This window comes from Gymnoscopelus braueri, assembly GCF_963280865.1.
Source record: "Gymnoscopelus braueri genome assembly, chromosome: 19".
In the NCBI taxonomy this organism is placed as follows: Eukaryota; Metazoa; Chordata; class Actinopteri; order Myctophiformes; family Myctophidae; genus Gymnoscopelus; species Gymnoscopelus braueri.
This window is the reverse complement of record NC_137621.1, coordinates 18,475,338-18,496,780: the sequence shown is the minus strand read 5'-3', so window position 1 is coordinate 18,496,780 and position 21,443 is coordinate 18,475,338. Positions and strand designations below refer to the sequence as shown.

The 21,443-nt window shown below is 45.6% G+C and overlaps 1 protein-coding gene across 2 annotated transcripts in view; it reads right to left on the bottom strand.

The window, feature by feature from the left end:
* LOC308075284 (latent-transforming growth factor beta-binding protein 2-like) overlaps window positions 1-21,443 on the bottom strand; it is a 130,035-nt gene that overhangs the window by 10,329 nt on the left and 98,263 nt on the right. For both annotated transcript variants that reach the window (XM_080415039.1, XM_080415040.1), the window contains exons 20-33: window positions 21,107-21,226; window positions 20,802-20,924; window positions 20,539-20,664; window positions 20,304-20,429; window positions 19,319-19,444; window positions 18,452-18,577; window positions 17,652-17,777; window positions 15,953-16,078; window positions 15,414-15,533; window positions 14,957-15,082; window positions 12,097-12,219; window positions 11,024-11,152; window positions 4,101-4,226; window positions 1,878-2,012 (exon numbers count right to left, since the gene is read on the bottom strand). In XM_080415039.1, the coding sequence (XP_080271165.1) occupies window positions 1,878-2,012; window positions 4,101-4,226; window positions 11,024-11,152; window positions 12,097-12,219; window positions 14,957-15,082; window positions 15,414-15,533; window positions 15,953-16,078; window positions 17,652-17,777; window positions 18,452-18,577; window positions 19,319-19,444; window positions 20,304-20,429; window positions 20,539-20,664; window positions 20,802-20,924; window positions 21,107-21,226 (1,758 nt within the window). The remainder of the gene's footprint in view (window positions 1-1,877; window positions 2,013-4,100; window positions 4,227-11,023; window positions 11,153-12,096; window positions 12,220-14,956; window positions 15,083-15,413; window positions 15,534-15,952; window positions 16,079-17,651; window positions 17,778-18,451; window positions 18,578-19,318; window positions 19,445-20,303; window positions 20,430-20,538; window positions 20,665-20,801; window positions 20,925-21,106; window positions 21,227-21,443) is intronic.

Genomic DNA, 21,443 nt, shown 5'->3' with positions numbered 1-21,443 from the left:
TATTATTTAGTATATTTGACGAAACAACTGAGAACTGACAACACAAAAATCCAATGCAAGAATGACGTGACACTTATTATGTGCGCTGGTGGCACCGGCCGCAAATGTAATGGGAGATGTAGTCGTTGATTTCTAAGCCTGAAAAGTAGTCAATTTGTAGGCAGCCCTTTATTTTCTTATTCTTTTGATAAATTATTACTTTTTCTATTACTTCATGATGCTACCTAACCATTATGAGTAAAATCGCTGGACTAATTTCTTTAATTTATATTACGTGATTAAATGTTTTTTATTTTGAATGGGAAAAACACTTCTGTGGTAATATCAAAATATCAAAAATAGCCAATCTACAAGCTCACACTGTGTGGCGCATATAACCTTTTTTTATTTTAGATATTACCGTAGTCATGACATGCCTAAAATCGAACGCCAGGTTCAGAGTGCCGCGCTATGAGCTTGTAGATCTTTTTGAAAAATCTTGAAAAATCGGTGCAACATTTTTTTACTCAAAACTTTGCTTCTGGGGGGTCCCTGGAACTAAACATTTTCGGATTGGGTCGGCGGCCAAATACATATCATTTTGGAGGTCCTTGTTGACATGAAAAAGTTTGAGAACCACTGATATAACAACATACGTTTTTCAGAAAACCGTTAGGATTTAGAAGACATTTTGTAGAATCGGAACCTCAGGCCTTAATGGGTTAATTGACAATAAAGTCATCTTCTACACAGTGACTGTGTCGAGTGGCTTTGGCTATTGTTTCTGGAGTGTCCACATCCCTCCTGCATACCTTCGCCTGCCTCTGCTGAGCCATGCTCATTTATCCATAGGCATGGACTCAGGCATTCACCCTTAAGCTGCTGGCTTAGCCAAATGGAAACACTGGCATGTGAGTCAACACACTATTCACTCTCACATGATTGATTAGCACACGTCGAAGGCAAACGGCGGAATGTGGCGCAAAGGTACACAAAGGCATAGCTGGGGTTTTAGTGCCCAGGCAGAAGAAAAAACATCCCCATTGCGGGGGCGCGCCGCTTAATAATGTAAATATGGCCTATTCGTGTACATATACAAATATGAGGCTGGAGACGCGATGGCAAAGCCATGACTCAAAGGGCTTTTCCCTTCATTTTGAATATCGTGTTTCGTGTATCGGTAACCTGTTGACTTGAGGTCATGTTAGTGTAGAAGGGAGTAGTGTGCCCACGGTGCTACCCGCCAATAGCTTACAACAATACACCTCATCCTTGTTTGTCTTGGCAAGGAAATACGCACAGGGGAAGTGGAACAAGCCCTGAGGGGAAGTGCTTTTGAAGATGTGTCCTGATGGAGGTTTTAACCACATTAACCCTGGCCTCCCTATTTTGGGCATGTCATTATAGGCAAAAGCTTTCAAAATGATACACGATAGTTTGTAGATCGGCTATTTTTGAATATCCACAGTATAAAATAGGGCTTAACCACATGAAGCCTGGTGTCCCTATTCTGGGGTGAACATTTGGCACGTACCATATTTACGGTGAAGATATTTGATGGAGAGAGAAATACTAGCAGACCCTGGGGGACCCCGGTGAACAAAGTATATAGGGTTCAAGTGGTTCAGATAATCTTTCAAAGGGACTAGCCTGAAATGAAAATGTGGACTTTTTAGGGTATCCACAAAACTACAATCCTCGATTAAAATGAGTGGAGAGGACTGCCACAGGTTGACAGATACTGTATGGGACATCACATGACTCGCACCCTCCTCGTTAACCCTGTTGTTTGGACAATGAGAGACGGCTCATTACAGCAGGGACAACTCCGTCTCCCCGTGCTGTGACGGAACGTTAAGTCCCGTAAGTCATTGTGAGTGCTGTGCCTGCCGTATTACCCATGGAGCGACACTGGCTGGTGAGGGGATCAAATTCCTCATTGTCGTTGGGGCAGATGCACAGGAAGCTACCATCGGCGTTCTCACACAGGGCCTCCCCACACAGCGCCAAGCTCATCTCACACTCGTTCACGTCTGAGACAGAGAGAAGAGGAGAGGAGAGGAGAGGAGAGGAGAGGAGAGGAGAGGAGAGGAGAGGAGAGGAGAGGAGAGGAGAGGAGAGGAGAGGAGAGGAGAGGAGAGGAGAGGAGAGGAGAGGAGAGGACACATAAAAAATACAGTAATAAGCAAAATAAAGACGTCTTTATTATATATATATATATATATATATATATATATATATATATATATATATATATATATATAATAGTTGCATTATGTAATATAGGTAGGCTACTGTATATACACTATGGGGAAAATCCTTTGAGTTAATACTTCAATTATAGATGTTGTGGCCAGTACAATCGTTTTGTTAACCAACGATTCGTCCTATTGTTCCCACCATTATTGGTTGTAGTCTGTTTGTTGTCAACCTTCATTTTTATCTCCGCCAGGAGGCTGGAATGGTCGAAAGGCGAGGGATTATGTTCTCTGTCTGTCTGTCTGTCTGTCTGTCTGTCTGTCTGTCTGTCTGTCTGTCTGTCTGACAGGCATTGTTGGACCGATCGGCGTGAAGCATTGCACACACATTCCCAGTAGGCCAAGGGAGAACCTCTGCAAATCTTTCAAATTGGCCTCATGATGGAGCTATAACAGGCCAATTCACACTTTTTTCTCCTACAGATTTTGTCCAATACTCACGCGAATCTTCATCTCTGTGGTCACGTGATCATGATGTATCAGTCAGATTTTGCTGATTCCATTCCAATTGGCTATGACTGCCTTTTTTTGCTGGCCCTGGGTACTGGGTAGGCAACGCTGCCTGGCGAGGATCTGCACTCGAGGAGCCCACTTTTCTAGTTATCAACTGGTTTTATTTTTGTTTTTTGTTTCTCCCCAATTTAGTCTTTGCCAGATCCCCCCATGTTTGTATAGTCCTTGTCACTGCCAACACACAGGGTTTAGTCTTGGGGAGGTGTAGGCAACCACACGTATCCTCTGATGCACCAGTCGCTGCTTTTCACCTGACAGTGAGGAGATACACTCGGAGGATGTAAAACGTGTACACGCTATCCCGCGAGCATCTACAAGAGTGTCTGTGTGTCTGTCTGGGGATAATCTCACAAAGCACTGGACCGAGCGTTCACAATGTCTTGTCAACTCTGCCAGTAGGCCAAGGAAGTAACTCCCCCAATATTCCTCACGTATGCCCTCCTGTCGCAGGAGGGAAGCCAGGGGTACTCTTGCTGCACTAGTGACCCCTACAGGTTGGTCAGGGCACCTGTTCAGTGGGGTATGGAACTAGGAAGAACAGCGTGTACCTACGCATGCGTTACGTCGTCCTCCCTGTGAAACTCCTCACTGTCAGGTTTTAAACATAAAATGTGTGTCATTTTTTAAATGAGATAACCCTATGATTATTATGCATAGCTGTCACACTAAAGTAATGTGGACCCTAGTGACATACAATATGAGGCTTGAACCGAGTGACTTAATGCCACTTATCTAAGACAATCACACAGGTGCGGATGGCAGGATGTAAGATGAATGACTGAATGAGGAAAGGACAGTCACGCAAGAAGCATGGAGAGAGACGTGACTTATAAAGTTAGTGTAAACTAACACAGTGGAGTGATACAGAAGGAACTGTTTTAGCGTGACAGCGCAACGTAGCTAATGGATTATTGACTTTTTCCTGTTTCCCCACGTTCCCCAATGTTTTGTGTCCGTGTCTTCAATATAAATAAAATTAACTGCTGATGAGGCGACGATGCTGATGGAGTGTCGAACCAAGGAGATTGCGCTGGCAAACGGACGCTGTCTTGTGAGTAGGATGCCAAGAAATCAGGTAGGCCCACCAACCATCAACCTGTGTCCTGACAGCTATATGACTCTTAAACAATATGCTTGGTCAGTCAAATGGCCTGGAAGCCTAGACACAAGTGTTAATACCAGATAATAACATAAAATTCCCAGAGTTTGTGCCGTGACAGTATGAAAACACTTAATGATGTTGATATGAAAATAAACAAAATCTGTTGATATATAGCAACATGAACAAGACAGCAACACACAGAAAAATAAAAATAATAATAAGCTTTGTCAGCGAGCAAGTATACATACCAACACATCTGCCCATATCATCTGGTGGGTTGGTGTAACCTTGATCACATTGACAGCGATATGAGCCGTCCGTGTTCTCGCAAAAGCCATTTCCACAGATGGTGTCATTGAGGCACTCGTCAATATCTGTAAGGCCAGAGAATACAGAGGCAACAAAAGATCTTAATATCACAGCACTGGAGGCTACAACCGGATAGAATGCTTTGTACTGTACTGTATGTCTGACCTGCCAACAACGCTGTAGCATTACTAAAATAAACATTACTACTGCAACAAACTTCTTGCAGTGTAACAGCAATAACCACCATCATAACATATCAGAATCAACATCGCATGGAGCGGGGGAATCACTTGGAATGTTTTCAGCTTTGCGGGGACCCAGATAATTTAATTGAGTCCATTACTACACTGGCTCCGATGGTAATCAGTCAACTCGACGAGTCTGCAGGAGACGTCAGCCTCGATGCCTGAACTCCAACTGTACGTTTAGAGTACAGCGTACGTCTGGAAAGCTTCAGATTGGGTGCCCCTTTAGCGGGTTTTGTGGAGTGAGAAGTGACTCGCAGCACAGTTGGTAAGATTATGTAAGGGAAAGACTGGTTTGCAGCCTTGGTGGGGCCTCCTCATTCACACAAACCACTTCACAGGCATTTGAAGAAAGATGGTTGAGCGTAAATAACATTTTGATTTGGCTCTACAGGAATTTGAGAGAACAGCCCTTGGCTGGAATAACTTTCCATGCTAATCGATGAATCAGTGTAAACCTATTTTGATGTATTTGACATCTCATGGAGTCCCTCCCAGTCAAAACCAACATGGAAAGGTTTCCGAGCAGGGGAGCTGATCTTAGACACAAAAGGGTGGTTAGGAGCAAGACCTGGCAACCCACAACAGTTCCTTGCATGCATCGCAACAGATCATAAAAACATGTTTAATAAAAACAGGGGAAAGACCTTGTTATATATGTATTATGTCAAATGTATGCAGAGAGAGGAAGAGAGGCATGGAAGTTGAAGCTGTTAACACCGGGCCATATAACACAAGCGTTGATTCCCCGCCACTCGCTGTTTAAAGAGAACATTTGTTAGCAATTTCTTACATACATAATGTAGTATTTCTTGGCGTGTTGTGCACAGCACAGGGGCCAAAGACAGATACCGTTCGAGAGGCAGGCTGATTATAATTGTTTAAAAACAAACAGAGAGGTTGACCATGCTTCAGTCATCTGTGTCTTTTCTCTGGTCAATGTTATCAGCCAGTGGTCAGTGTAAGACTGCACTTTGTGAGCTTGTAGATCTGCTATTTTCGGCACGCGACATTGGCTGTAGCTGTTGGCACAAACCTAAATGTTTTTGGCTCAAGATTTCACTTCGGGTTATATCGAGTGTTAATCTAATTCTGAAAGTGTAGCAATTGACCATGATGGGTCAAATTAACAGTTAAATGAACAGATTTGACTGAGAAATGTATTTCCTAAAAAATCTTGTATTGGGAAATCTTAGCTTAAGATGCTTCATGCAACTGGCCACCCTACTGTAGCTTATTTAGTGAGGTTTGCGTACCTTTACAGTGGAATGGTTCCTACAAAGTGGCATGTTCAGCAGTTTCTCTCGTTTTTAATCTAGGGACCTTTGAAGGTAAATTATGGGGAATTTTATCAACAGCGTATGGTAGCAACCACATGTGGTGAGTTCTCTTTCAACTTAGACATAAAATGCTTGAGTCAGCAAAAGCTAATCAGCCAGGGATGTACTTTCTGCAAGTCATCAACACAGTGACGTACAGTATGTCTATCATTTAACATGGACAGTATAGATGTATTTTCAAATAACACAAAAGAAAATGATGTGTTGCCATAATGGCAGAATGGAATAATTAAACTCACAGAAAATATATGAAGTCAGAGAGATGTTTGAATCTGAAATTATATTTTGAGCACTATAAAAATAAGTAAACAACACACTACTTGCAAAGCTCTCTACAGTCATCTGGTCAGAAATCAGCATTAGCTGGTTGAAGAATAGATATGTACGTCCAGTGGCGCCACTGACATTTTACAAGTAATTGGTTCATTGACAACAAAACAGGAACAACATTCGCATATTGTCTAGATGCATTTTATTTAGCCTCTGGGCTCTCATAAATGCTGTGTCATTTGGAAAACAGTAGCAGAATGAGCCAAATAAACCTCAACCCATTCAGTTGGAACAGAGCTGACTTGGCTGCAGCCCTGTCCTCCATTCCAGCTCAGATGAGTTGCATTCTGATGCTTGGTAGCGGATTGGTTCGCTGTCAGTGCTCTTGTCCTGACTTGGCCACTTGTCTAACATGCCGCAGGGGTCAGAGAACATGAGCTCCCACAGGCTAATAAAACTGTCTAGGACAGAATTGCTATTGTCGTTTGTACTGTAGGAGCTACTTAGAAAATGCACGAGAGGACCCAAATTGCTAGAATAGACACGTGGGCTCAAATGGCTGCAAAATGAAAAGAGGATGGCCCCGGAGCTCATACTGAAACCCACCAACCCACGAGCTCAAAATGTTTGGCCCCGTTAGCGGCGAGATTCTGAGGATCACAATGTCAAATCTTCTGTCCGTCCACCACTTTGGTCCGAAGCAACATATCTCAAATACCTATGGCTTGATTGCCATGGTATTTGTGGTGCCGCCTTCATTCTCCCCGGAGGTTGACCCCTACTGATTTACATGACTCCATGGCCTTTCCTCTAGCACCACCCTTAAGTGACATTTTCCACTTGCACACAAAATATCTCACAAATGGGTGGATTACCATAGAACGTGCTGACTGCATTCATGCTCCTTGCAGGATGAACCCTGCTGATTTAGGTGACCCTGTGACTTTTCCTCCACTAAGGATGAAAATTATAAAAAGGCTGGAGTCATGAATATGTGTTTTTGGAAACAGTGACTAAAGACATTGCAATCCACAAAGCATCTACAGCGGAAAAATATTCCCATAGCTCAATCAGGGGAATGTGCTGAAGGCTTTTGGTGAGGTGAAGTGTATTGTATAACAGTGCACGAGGAACATTTACGCATGTGTGAAGAACTTAAGAAGCAGCCAGCTGGGAGGTCTCTCAGGAAGGTAATGGAAGCTCTGAGCCGCTACATGAAATAATCGCTGTATGTGGTTCAGCTTTTCATCCATGTAAAATAGCGAACATGTACAGTACCATGTTGTAGCATAGCGCATCAAATGTAATGTTTTCAAACCATCACCTCTGAGTAATTAGAGCACCCGGGCAGCAACAAAAAAAAACAGTCTAATGGCCTTTCTTTTTCCCTATGCGTCTGGCTCTGATAGCGCTGGAGTGACAGCGTTACTAAGAGGGGCAATTACAACTGCCTTTATCCAGCCAGAAAGTTAGAATGCTAATCACAGCATTAATGGCTCGTGGGAAACGATGAATAATGCATGATGGGATACCTCTAGCAAGAGCGTGCCTCGTTTGACAAAAGCAGGAAGTGGCGGTTACCTTTCCACCTCTTTCCATGTCATAATTACGATTACGTCACAATGCACGGAGGGCTGAAAATTGCCAGAGGGGAGGAATTGAGGTGCGCAAGAGGGTGAGAAGTTCAGTTTAGATGGGAGGTGTTGAGCTGATGCGGGTGACCTGAGCCATTATAGGCAGCCCTCCTAATGGTCTGACCTGGGAGGAACTCCTTCCTGGATCCGGTAAGGCAGGGGGGTTCAGGTGGGTTAAGTGGGGGTCTCCGTGCCATGTGCTAATATGGAGCACATGGTGGTGATCCAGAAGCCCATAGGAATCACTGACTGCTGGCTCACCCTGCAACGGCCCACACTCCTCTCCAATTCCCTGGGCAACCCCTGGTCTGATTGGACCCATATGCACAGGGTTACTTAACACTTGCAATTGGAAAGGGATGCGGTGAAGGTATTTCATTACAGGGAGGTGTGTTTGTGTGTTTCATGTGTCATGTCATCTATGGCCTATCTTGACCCCGTGCACTAAGGAGGTCAAGCTGTCTTATGGCGTGTTTACACCCAAAGCCGGAACATCGCCCTACATCTGGACCACAGCATGAGTAATGACACATGGTAAAGCCTTCACGTTTCTATACGTTTGCCAGGGAGCGAGCTTGGCAAGAGTGTAACCACAGACAATTTCCGTCCTCGGGGCATGCCTCATTAAATACACGTCAGAGCTGCGCACAATTTACGGACTTGATGGCGAATTGAAGCTGAAAACAAAGACCGGATCTAATGGATACGTAACATAACACACGTGTTCACACATGCACGTTTGTGTGTAGTCTGTGTACACACAAACACACACACTGTGCCCACAGGGGCCCTCCATATGGCATCATTGCAAGGCTGAGGAACAGTGGCTGACGCTCGGGCAAGGAAAAAATAATATGTTTTTCCCTTTTGTGTTATGACCGTTAAATCTAAATGGGTACGGCGAGCTGAGCCAAAGACAACCGCTGCCCCATGGAGAATGGACGGCGTGAGGGTAAAAATAAAACAACGCCCCTCACAGAAAACTGGAAATTACAGCGTCTGGCCTCTTCTTGAATATTTGATGATTTTTTACAAGCAGACAGAAATGCCTCGCAGTAATTGAGCTCCCTCCCTGGACTGTTTTATTAGGGTGACGGCAGCATCTCCCACAACTCCCCAATCACGCTGAGGAACAAGAGCCTATTGTGTGTAGTGTTGGTCTTGTTTGAGAGGGCAAGAGGCCTTCGTTCTCAGTCCCAGGCTGAGGTGTGTGTGTGTGTGTGTGTGTGTGTGTGTGTGTGTGTGTGTGTGTGTGTGTGTGTGTGTGTGTGTGTGGTGTGTGGTGTGTGGTGTGTGTGTGGGTGTGTGTGTGCGTGCATGCGTGTGCGTGTGTGTGTGCGTGTGCGTGCGCGTGCGTGCGTACGTGTGCGTGTGCGTGTGCGTGTGTGTGTTTGTGTACGGGTGGGTGGGCCGGTGGTGGCCATGACTCAACCTCTGAGATCTGTGTTTGTTGTGGAGCCTAGGGACTGGCATGAAAACAAAGCGATTGGGGAGAGATGGTCATAGCTGTGATGAAGAAGAAGAACAAGGAGTGCTATCGTGCCCCAGTGTACTGTGCGATGTGAAGGTTGTAAAACTGCGTCCCAATCGGAATATACCATTCCCTGGATGACCTCCCTGACTAACACGCTATTGTTCAGCAGAGCCCCAAAAACCAGCAAAACAAGTGGATCTAGTCCGTGATGCAAGAACACAGCCCTCTGCCCCTTGAAGAGTGTCTACGTTGAACCCACGCAAGAGTATAGAGAGCGGGAAGAGAGAAGAGGTGAGCAGCTGGTTTCAATCTGAGCCCTATCTCACAACAGACCCCTGCACTCTTAAGCTGGTGCCAGACAGGCAGCATCATAAAGTCCACAGCGAGGAGACGGCCACACTTAGCCGGGGACGGGTGGGGGTGGGGGCGCTCTGTCATCGATCGGCCTAAGGGTTGCTTGTTGCTGCTCTCCTCCGCCCTTCTTTTTTCTTCGCAAAGAGTCAAATAAAAACCAAAGGGTGATGAAAATAATACTATAGGAGGCTGCGATGGCTCTCAATATGCAGCGTCTCTCACACATGTAAGCAGACACATAGACAAAGAGACTCTATCTGGAGGCCAATATATCATTTTGTGACGACACTCTTAGGCCCCTTCCCCAACCTAGTCCGTCACTCTCCGGCCGCTGACTGTTTGGACGGCGTCTTGATATGAGGAAATACTTGGCCTCACGTGTCTGTCTCAGACAGGCTTCTTACAAAATAGGCTTGATGTTTTATGGTCCTATAACAGACACGTAACAAAGATAAGCAACACAAAATGAAGAGTGATTCACTCTGAAGGTTGTGTAGCAATGTTCATATCTCAAGGATGTACATACAAACACAGCCCCCGGCGTCCAGCCTTTCCAGTAAACACGTACGGCTCTATGGATTGTGAAGTTCATGGACGCTGTTGTTGGCCGGTTGCGGGTCCAGATGTGGGAGTACGCCTCGAAAAACCGGTCACCTCAGGTGACTGGTTTGTTTCATAGAGGGAAGAGGAGATGGAGGAGGAGATGGAAGAGGAGGTGATGTACAATCCACGAGCTAGTCTGGGGCTGGATATCCTATCAGAGGACAGCCCTGTCCCACTTCCACAGAGGAGAACAGCAGCGATCGGGTTCCCTGGCAGTGCCCCTGCCAACTGCCCTCCATTAGCTGCATTGTCAGGAGGATGAGACCTACTGCTATTATCAGCTGGCCCCACACACAGCCTCGGAGGACAGTGTGCTCCTCTTTCTAAAGTGCCCCAATTTCAGGGGCCATTTCCCTTCGCCTCCAGCCCCCCCCACCCCCCACGTCCTTCTGCCCAGGAAGACCAAGAGCAACTGATAGCTTTTGATTCACATGAGCCTCTTTGTCCGTGCGTGCCAGAGAGATATCGCTATCTGTGCACCGAGGGAGGGCTGTGGAGAGTCTGTAGAAAGCCTGCTATTCAGGCTCTTCCCTACCTTATCCTAATCCTCTGGCCCAAGGTGAATGAGGGAGCTGGGAGTTGTGCTGCCTTTTTATTTAAAGCAGATTCCGTGATGCGACAGAACAGGGCTCTTACAGACATGTTAACAGAGATGGAAAAAGCCCTGAGCAAGGGGAATTCAAATCTTTTTTTTCTCTTTTTTTTGGCCTTGCAGGTGCCAAATCTTGGTGTCCACTAGGACCAAATCACCAGATTTGAATAGTAAATACTGCTTTGCGGTAGGCACACGCATACAATATACTGTCTACTGCAACAGGCCAAAATGAGTCTCCCACTTTGCGCAGCATCTTGGAGACAGCATCAGCATCTGCCTGACCTTATACGCCACCCTTTGTGTGTGGCGCGCAGTGCTTTTAAACGCGACCCAATCCAAACACTCACCGCAGTCCACGTTCTCCTCTCCCTCGAGGCCCGGCTGGCAGCGATTGAAACAGCGGTACGATCCAATGGTGTTCTCACAGCGCCAGGTACCACACACCGAGCTTCCAAACTCCTTGCACTCATTCTGGTCTGTGGAAGGAAAGAGAGACAGATGTTAGCGTCTTACCAACATAGATGCAGACACGTGCGGGCGCACGCACACGCACACACGCACACGCACGCACACACACACACACACACACACACACACACACACACACACACACACACACACACACACACACACACACACACACACACACACACACACACACGCTTGTCCCCTCCTCCATTGCTCCTCTGCTTCAGTACAATGGCTGAGCAGCCGCAGTTCGGCCAGGAGGCCCGCAGTGTTGCCGTCCTCAGCAAAGCGCAGCAGGCAGCGGGCACGGCCAAGAACAACATTATCACAGCAACCCAAGAACTTGTGAAGGAGCTAAAGGGAGACGTTCCAGAGGGAGAGACACCTCCAGCTCACAATGGGGTCATTCATGCTCCCCCTAGAGGGGGGACAGGGTTGTGCTGTGCTTCAGCCACGGCGTCCAGGCGCCCCTCAGGTCCTTCTCACCGTGGAGCAAAGCCTCTAATCCACAGGCCCCGACACTCACTTCCAGCGGAGCGCCATCCCCGCTGACGTATCGCTATACTGTACGTAATCAATCATAGCCAAACGCTTCTATACTGAGCACGCTCTGATCTTAATGTAGCGTGACGATCAGGCGGCCGATGCTGACATGTTGGTTTGCTTTCAATGGAGGTGGCAGCCGCCTGAGGGCAAGCGGTTGGCACAATAATCACAGTTCCATATTTAACCACTTAATTCCTATATACTTTGTCATAGCAAATGAAGAAAATAGCCGATCTATAAGCTCACAATCCATTGCAAGGTGACACCTTGTGAGCTTGTATATGTGCAATTTTTTTGCTACTTTGGAAAATTGAAAGATTTGGCCAAAATGTTTTATGTGGTTTAATGTGGTCAAGGACATCAGTGGTGGTGGGTCTGAACAGACTCTGAGCTCCCAGCCTCTCACCTTCACAGTCGTCTGTCTCTGCGTTGAACTTGAAGCCCGCCTCGCACAGGCACAAGAAAGAGCCGTCCGTGTTGAGGCACTGGCCTCGAATGCACACATTGTCCTTACTACATTCATCCACATCTAAAAAGAGGGAGAAACAGAGAGAGGTGGTCATTAGAGAGAGGATATGATTTGTTACCTATTGATTATAGCTAAATATCTCCATCTATCCTCTGTCTTTGTAAAGTCCACGGGGAATATCACTCCTCATAAGTATCGCAAAGATAATGCCTGTGTAATCAAGCGCTTGTCGGCACGCAAGATGCATTGCCCATTTATAGCACTCAACAGTGTACTGGCAAACAGGAAACAGGGAAAAAACGCAGCTTTTCAGGCTGAGAGCATTCCCTCAGACTAGCAGAAATTAAAAATGAAGTCTGTATGCTTGATTAACCGTAGATTGGTGGATAATTGTAGCATTACAGCTCAAGTAACAATGCACAGTATCTCAGCCTGGGGTAATAAGTGGGGGCAAGAAGGCAGGGTAGGTAACAACGCCAGGGAAAATCCCCACAGCTTTGTTTGCCAACATTTGATAATGAGAGAAATGTTTCAGAGCAGTTGGCCTAAATACATGTTTATGAAGGCAGAAAGAGCAAAACAATACTTACGGTAAGCACATATAAATATGTTGTTAGTGAATGGCTTGGGAATTAATTAAAGGATTTTACAGCATTCAGTGAAGAACAGAGCAAAACTATATTAATTAAAGGATTTTACAGCCTTCACTAAAGAACAGAGCAAAGCTACAGCATGGCCAATCTGGGAACCCATTCAGTAAAAAAAAGAAACATAAATCTGTCTTGAGAGATTACAGTATGGTAAAAGTTCTTCTACATGTTTGTCCCTCTTCCAGTGAAGCATCATGTTGGCGTCACCTGACTGAAGCCCATTTTTTTCTTCATACACCTTTCTTCATACACCTATACAGTAAATAACCCCATCCTCCCTCCTCTAGTCCCTGCTGGCCCCGTGTCAGAGGGGCCTGGCTTTCATTGTGTCAACGCTACACGTACAACTGCAGACTGCGTGAAAATATACCACTATTGCTGATTTATAGGATAATTAAAGGCCGATATTTGCTGTGGCAGGGGGCCAAGGTGCTATAGGCAGGGAGGGCGGGCGGGCAGGAGCTTACTCAGTGTGTTGTGGATGCTGTCTGCTTGCTTCATGGTCAAAAGTTAACCCCACAGGGGAGATTGTTGTTTTGCCAGAAATGGATGAAGCCATTCTCAGACCATTCTCTACAGTGCCCTCAAAGGACATTCGTCTGCTCCCTGTTCCCTCGCTCTCCCAACTTACCTGCATCGCATCAATGATGGCAAACAATGTGCGATGCCTGTTCCTTTACTTGACTTCATCTCTGAGCAGTAAACCACACCAGTAACAACACTGATCCAATTCTGACATCCTGACCCAAGTTATTTCATAATTATTAGGTATTTTGACAGTAAATGCTCAAGCCTGTTCGAGGGAAAGGCTCATGCTCTCTGGCAGATAACCAGGCCAGTCTTTCTTTCTTTTTTTCCCTGTCAGTGTGACCAGTGGGTCACTGGGTGCGGCTGGAATAACATCAAACTGATGTCCGAGCTGGGAGAGAGAGCACTGAGATGGCTGATGTGTTGTCGTGGACCGTTTGTAGACAATGGCTGGACTGAGCCCCCATGTCAGGGGTACCATTGAGAAGCCTGGCACCCTGGGAAGGCTGGCTGGGCGGGGTGGGGGAGGGGGAGTGTTAGAGAGAAAGGTAAAGGGACGATGGGATGAGGGTGCAGCCCTCCGACCTTTGAATATGGCAACATAGTCAAACCCCCTTAACCACATACAGTAAACCCTAGCGTTCTGGGGGCAAACACTCGGTGAAAATAGCCAATCTACAAGCTCATTCAGCTATTTTCTGCAAAGACATTTTGTAAAGAGGTTAAAAAGTAGGGCCTAGTATAGACCCCTGGGGCCCTCTGGTCAACTGAGTATATAGGGTTTAAGTGGTAAAAGGACCATACCAGTGGTCTGGCAAGTTTAGCTCATTGACTACAACTCACAGTATACTTGACATTACTGCCGGCCATTTTCCAAAGCATACCGTGGTTTCTTTGATATTCGAGGAAGCCAGTGGTTTCCATTAATTTAAGTACTTTCAGTTGCTTTCAACTTGCTCGAGATAAGTAATTGTTGTGTTTTAATGCATTTTAAAGCAAGGCATAATTTGAAAAGTTATTTCCTGCTAAGTCTGGTAAAATGTTAATAACTATGGCTAAAATGTAAACATGACATGCCCACAATTGGGACGGGGTTGAAAGTGTATGTAGATATATTGTATACGCCTTCATAGTTGCCCTTTATGAAAATCACTTGAAATATTGCAGAACAAGCTAATGACAAAGCATCACTCTAGTCTTATTGTGTATGTATCTTATGTTTCTTTTAATTTTCTCAAATTTCACATGTGTCAGGTAAATGGATATCACTGTCGGGTGGAAATATTGTATGTCCAATACCATTACATTTCAGCAAATGGAAAATAACCTTTGTTGTTAGTTGTTGTAGTAGTCACAAGCTGTTAAACTGTAATACTTTCCAAATGCTTTTGTAGATTGACAATTCTTTCCTCTTTTTGCGCGACACTCTTGTATGACGAGTGTCGTGCAAAGTAGGGCAAAGTAGGGCATTAATTTACAAAAATAAAATATAAATGGAAATATGGATATACAAGGTTTCTGCCCGACGGGGACAATATTCAGTGTACACAAGCTCCTTGCTAGCTGTCTCTCTAACCAGCCTTTAATAAGTACGTATAAAATGTGTTTTATTGTCTAACCTTGGCAGCCGACCCCTCCGGTGACGGTGGTGTATCCATGAGGACAGATACAGACGTAGGAACCCTCAGTGTTCAGGCAGTCACCTTCTCCACAGACCCCCATTATGGTTAGACATTCATCCACATCTGTATCACACACACGCACGCACACACAAACACACACACACACACACACACACACACACACACACACGCGCGCGCGCACACACATAGACACACACACACACACACACACACACACACACACACACACACACATTGTGTGAAACAACTGTAAATTATCAGCATCCTTTGCCATTGTGTGTGTGTGTGTGTGTGTGTGTGTGTGTGTGTGCGTGTGCGTGTGCGTGTGCGGGTGTGAGTGTGAGTGTGAGTGTGTGTGTGTGTGTGTGTGTGTGTGTGTGTGTGTGTGTGTGTGTGTGTGCGCGCGCGTAGTTGTGTGTGGGGGTGGGTGTACCTCTGCAGGAAGTTCCATCAACCAGTTCAAGCCCAGTTGGACAAGAGCAGCTGTATGAGCCGTGTGTGTTGGTGCACTGGCCTCCCGAGCAGTGACTGCTGTCCTCACATTCATTCACATCTGGAGGGTAAGACACACACACACACACACACACACACACACACACACACACACACACACACACACACACACACACACACACACACACACACACACACACACACACACACACACACACACACACACACACACTGTTAAAATTACACATTCGAGGCAGCTGTAAAAAATTGGTTCTCGGCTCAAATGGGTTCCAGTTTGTCATCTAAATGAAGGGCTTCCAGACCACAGACAATATGTCAAAGATATGACAGGCATCATTTCCATCTGAGTTATGACTCATTTGTGTCCGACTGGGTTGGAGTGGAGATGGATGTCAAAATGAGCGAATAGCCGTCAACGGCCGTGACTGCAGGTCTAACTTGATCTTAGGGGGTATCCCGTGTCAGTCAAGGTAAGAGCGCGGCTCGGGTGTGCGGTACCTTCGCAGGAGACTCCATCGGGTGCCACCGTGAAGCCAGGATCACACGCCATGCAGGAGAACGATCCCTCTGTGTTGGTGCATAACCCCTTGGGACACACCCCTGGAGTCTGGCATTCGTCAATATCTGTCAGATATTGTGTGTGCGTGCGTGGGGGGGGGGGTAGAAGAAGAGGACGGGGTAGAAGAAGAGGACGAAACAGAGACAAAATAAGAGACAGAGAGAGAGCAGTATCATCAACATAAAGCCTGATTTACACTTAGTTGCGCGCCGGTGTCGCGGTGCAGTGCATCGTGTTGTGAGCTTGTAGATCGGCTATTTCCAATGTGCAACACCGGCGTACTACTAAGTATAAATGAGACTAGACATGCAATAAGGTCAAAGGTAGGTTAGCTGTAGCCTGTCAGGCTGAGGAGACAGAAGCCTGGAGCGTTCTCAAATCTCTCAAATCAAGTCACTATCTGATCAGTTAAAGGTCCTGATAGCACAGTGTTTTTCAGTCTACACTACAGCCCACATTAAGTAAAGCCCTCTTTATTAACTTGCACTGACAGTGCTTTATTAAAAAGGGTAGAAAGATAAGTATGCAGGACGGGCATCGATTCCAAAACAGCAAGCTATTACAGGTGGCGTATAATTACTTTATCTACAAACAGTCCCTTGGCTCACTGTTATGTGATCACTGGGAATTCCTCGACCTCAGCACAGATTGTATTTCTTATAGGGAAAATAGTGCAGGGCATTGTTAAGTGATTGAAATGGCTCGGTTTTTGCCTTTGGGTCAACAGAGCGGGTTCAACGGGGCAGACTCGCTGCACGGAGGGTAGGGGAGTGGCTGACTTCATTTCAAATTAAGCCCTTCATATTTTCCATGGCATCGCAGACGTCCATTAAAATCCAATCAGTGGGTGACACGGTCTTCGAGGTGTTTTGTGAAACGTTTTTCCCAGGGCAAAGACACATACACTGTCAAATCTGGAGTCTTGATTATTTTAACACTTAGAGGTCCATTTTTACACTCTCGGGGTTAAATCGACACTGCAGATTTTACAGCGTATCAGAGGGGGCTCTTCCTCTCATGCCAGACTGGCGCTTCCATTCAAAAACACACGGTGTAGCACTGACCAGGGGCCACGTTTGAACGCTCTTAAATAATCATTCCTTTTCTCCTTCCCATGAAGTCATGACAGAATCGAACCTCCCTGGATTCGTCAAAGCCGTCTCACCGCATTTATCTCATAAATCATGTCATGACCAATTAATGATCCCTTTAAGAATTTGGTGAAATCATCTTTTGGGTCTTTGGGGCCTTCTGCTTACATCAATCCCCCTGAAGACTATGCTTTTGTACTGTACCGACCACGATCAGATAGGTAAGGTAAGGCAAGGCAAGTTTGTTTGTATAGACATTTCATACACAGAGGCAATTCAAAGTGGGTCACGTAAAATAGACTGAAAGAAAAAAGCGTGGAAAAATAAAAAGATTAAGAAAAAAGTACTACAAAGCCAAAAGCATACTAAAAACAATATAATCCAACAAAATAACAATAACAGCCAGAAAAAGTCACAGTGCAATTTGGAGTCATTGTACAATTATTAGCAGAAATTAAAGGCAGAGGTGAACTTCAAAGTCTTTTCCAGATCCAAGATTAGATGACTTTATTCCAGCTATGTGTAACATAGCGTGAGGTAGACTTACCCTCACAGCCATAGCCGTCGTCAGACAGCTGCAGGCCGGGTCCACAGCTTCTGCATTCGTAAGACCCCCGGGTGTTGTGGCACAGCCGTCCTGGGCACACATTAGCGCGCGAGCACTCATCGACATCTGGATGCGGACACAAATGGACACATCGCACTGCACATTACCATCTCTGGGCTCAAATCAGTAAAGCCTGCCAGCGGGGCCCAATCAGCCAGCTCAGTAAACACTGGAACATGGGCCGAATTATGAATGTCGACGCCTCTATCTCTTCAGAAGAGTTATTGACGGGACTTTGGTCTGACGTCACCGGGGGTCTATTTTGGAATCGGTTGTCTCATTCCTGTTAAGCAGGGATCAGATGAGCCTGCAGCGCCAGAGGCAAAGAAGGGATCTGGGATCCAGCAATGATGTGATGTCTAGGAGGTGTATTTTGAGCTCAGAAGCAGAGGCGGATTTGTATCCAACCAGTCACACCTGATGCCGTTTACACACAAAACTGAACCGGCTGAACGCATTCAACCCCCAGCGGGGTGCTGAATGGAGCTGGCATACGCACACACACACACACACACACACACACACACACACACACACACACACACACACACACACACACACACACACACACACACACACACACACACACACACACACACACACACACACACACACACACACACACACACACACACACACACCTGTGGTTATGTATACATACTGTACTACTAACATAGGCAATGAAGCACGCCCGCTCGCACACACACACATGCACAGTACATACATTTCGAAGGCCTCACCTTCACACAGCTGTCCATCCTCAGACACTCTGAATCCTGACCTACAAGTAATGCATGTGAAGGAACCGTCTGTGTTGGTACACGTTCCCCTTGGGCAAGAACTGGGCAGCGCACACTCATCAATATCTATAGGATGAATGAAAGCCAACACCAAACAGACTATTAGTTGCTCCCACAGCAAAGACTGTGCTGGTGAGATAAGATACTGGTGAGATAAGATATCTTTATTATTGAAATTCTTTATTAGGAATAGCCCCTTGAGATGTAGCATCTTGTTTTCGAGGGGATCCTAGGTACTGTACATGATACACAGTATACACATTTTCCAAAAAGAAAAAAAACAGAGTGGGAAACATATCTAATGTCGTAGATTGTGAAAGAGTGTTGTCACAGCAAAGGTTTTGTTCTCAATGAGTACAATTTGTATTATAAGCAGTGGTGGAAAGTAACTAAGAACATTACTCAAGTACAGTACTTACAGTAAGTACAATTTTGAGGTACATTTACTTTACTTGAGTATTTCCAACTTTTAATCCTATACTCAACTTTGGTCCTATGTATTTTTTTACGCCAATACTTTTGTACTTTTACTCAATATAGGCCTTTTACTTGTAACAGTCTTTTAATATAGTGATATTGCTACTTTTACTTAAATACAACGTCTACTTCCACCAGTGATTATAAGGCAAAAAAGTACCTTAACCAAGAAGGATGGTCACATCAGTCCGCTTGGGGGTCTAGCAGTGAAACTACTTGGGCTATTGAATTACCAGTGGACGCCATTTATTATGTACAAGTTCAAGAACCTAATTTATACAACAACAACAAAAAAAAAGCTTTAAGATGAATGGCAAATGGTAAACTGACCTCCACAGAGCTCTCCATCATACGATATAGTGTATCCTGTAGGACAGGCCTCACACGTGTAAGAGCCCTCAGAGTTCAAACAGATCCCGTTGTCACAAGTGGACAGAGACTGGCACTCATCGATATCTGGGGGAGGCACACACCCACACACGCATTTATTTCTCTAGAACAGTGGTTCTCAGACTTTTACCAGTCGAAGACCCCCAAATTAATATGTATTTGACCGCAAACCCCCATCTGAAGATATGTTGTGCCAGGGACCCCGATACAAGACTTGTGTATGTTTCAAAAACATTCCACATTTTTCACATCTTCAAGATTTTTTGAAAATAGCTGATCTGCAACGCATTGTGAACCCCCTGAAACCCCCTGAAGGACCCCTGGGGTCCCCGGACCACACTTTGCTCTAGTTTCTCAACAAGTGGTCCATGGACAACTAGGGGCCCATGGGAAAATGTTTTATTTATTTATTTTAAATATATATTGTACCTTTATTAAATGTATCAAAAATGTTTAACTAATATTTCATAATCCATAAAATGTAAAAATGAAAATTTGGAACAATTAAGGGCTTGATACACTTTGTTGGTGTTCATTGTCAAGCAACTAAAATAGCAATTCTACAAGCTCACAATGTGTTGCATTGCGTTGTAGATTGACTTGTTGGGATAAGAGGTGGGGTGGTCCATGATTGTTCAAAATCTGCTGGTGGTCCAGAGCTCAAGAAAATTTGAGAGGCACTGCTCTAAAATACTGCGTAATAATGGGGTGAAATCAACGGCTAGTAATATATATCAAGTTACAATGGCACATACAGCACAACGCAAGGAAGAGTTTCAACATACTGTAAGCATTTTTGGCTTGACAAATTGCCCAGAAGCGTTGAGTAATTTGAATGAGTCACTGCGGAGGAGTCTCCAGGCGTCGGGGTGGGTATTGGGTTGGGTAAACTGGAGGGAAGAGCACGACTTAAGACTGGACTTACCTTCACACCTCCGCTGATCCTGGGACACCCTGTAGCCAGCCTTACACTTTGTGCAGCTGTACGAGCCCTCAGTGTTGGCACACACACCGCCGAGACATACGTCGCCCTGGGCACACTCATCCAGATCTGAAAACAAAGAGATTAAAAAGATTGCAGCCACCACAAATTAACAAATCCCCAGTGTGCTGAAAGTTGTAGTTCAGCACGAACCATTTGCGCAAGAAATATTTCCTACCCTCGCAGTGCTGTCCGTCAGCAGATGGTCCAAATCCATGCCTGCAGTTTTGGCATGTGTAGGAACCCTCAGTGTTGACGCAAATTCCCACAGGGCACACATTATGAGTAGCGCACTCGTTGACATCTAATTTAAAGGAGAAAAAACAATTAGGAGGCGAGACATTATCTTGCTGCTGAGACAGATTTGGTGGGGAGAGCAGAGATGGGTGCGGTGATAATGAGTTCCACCCAGTGGGCCTACATAGATAATCCTTCACAGACCTTCGCAGGCTTTGCTGTCTGAGGTGGCTTGGTAACCATGGTTGCACGTGCACTTGTGGGTTCCATCCAGATTGACACACCTGCCGTGGAGACAGACTCCGGGGAGCAAACAATCATCCACATCTGGAGAGATGAGACACCAGAGCGACAGGAGAAACTCGTAAAATAAAGACTACCGCTCGCTCTTTAGTAACCTTTCTTAAACCCCCCGTGGACTTCAATAGAGCTGGGCTGGCTTCCGTCGTAAGAACTATTCACAGTTACTTTGCTATGTGGGCATAAAAAAAAATATTTAAAAAAGTTACCGTGGCAAATGTTGTCCTGTGAGAGTTTGTAGCCGTGGAAACAGTTGCACCTGTAGGAGCCCTCGGTGTTGACACACCTACCGCGGCCGCACACCGATTGGTCCAAGCACTCGTTCACATCTGAGGACAGAGGAGGCCAGGCATAGCATGCATGAAAAGGTGATTATGACAGATTTACCCGGGCCGTAATTACATGCTGCGATTACATCATGGCAGGGACCAGAACGCCGCTCATGAATGCCTGCTGTTATCTAGCGCGCTGGCCCAGTGCTTCCCACTTCATGCTCTAAGTCGGAACACATGACGATGGGACATAAATAAGTTGTGTTTGTGGAAA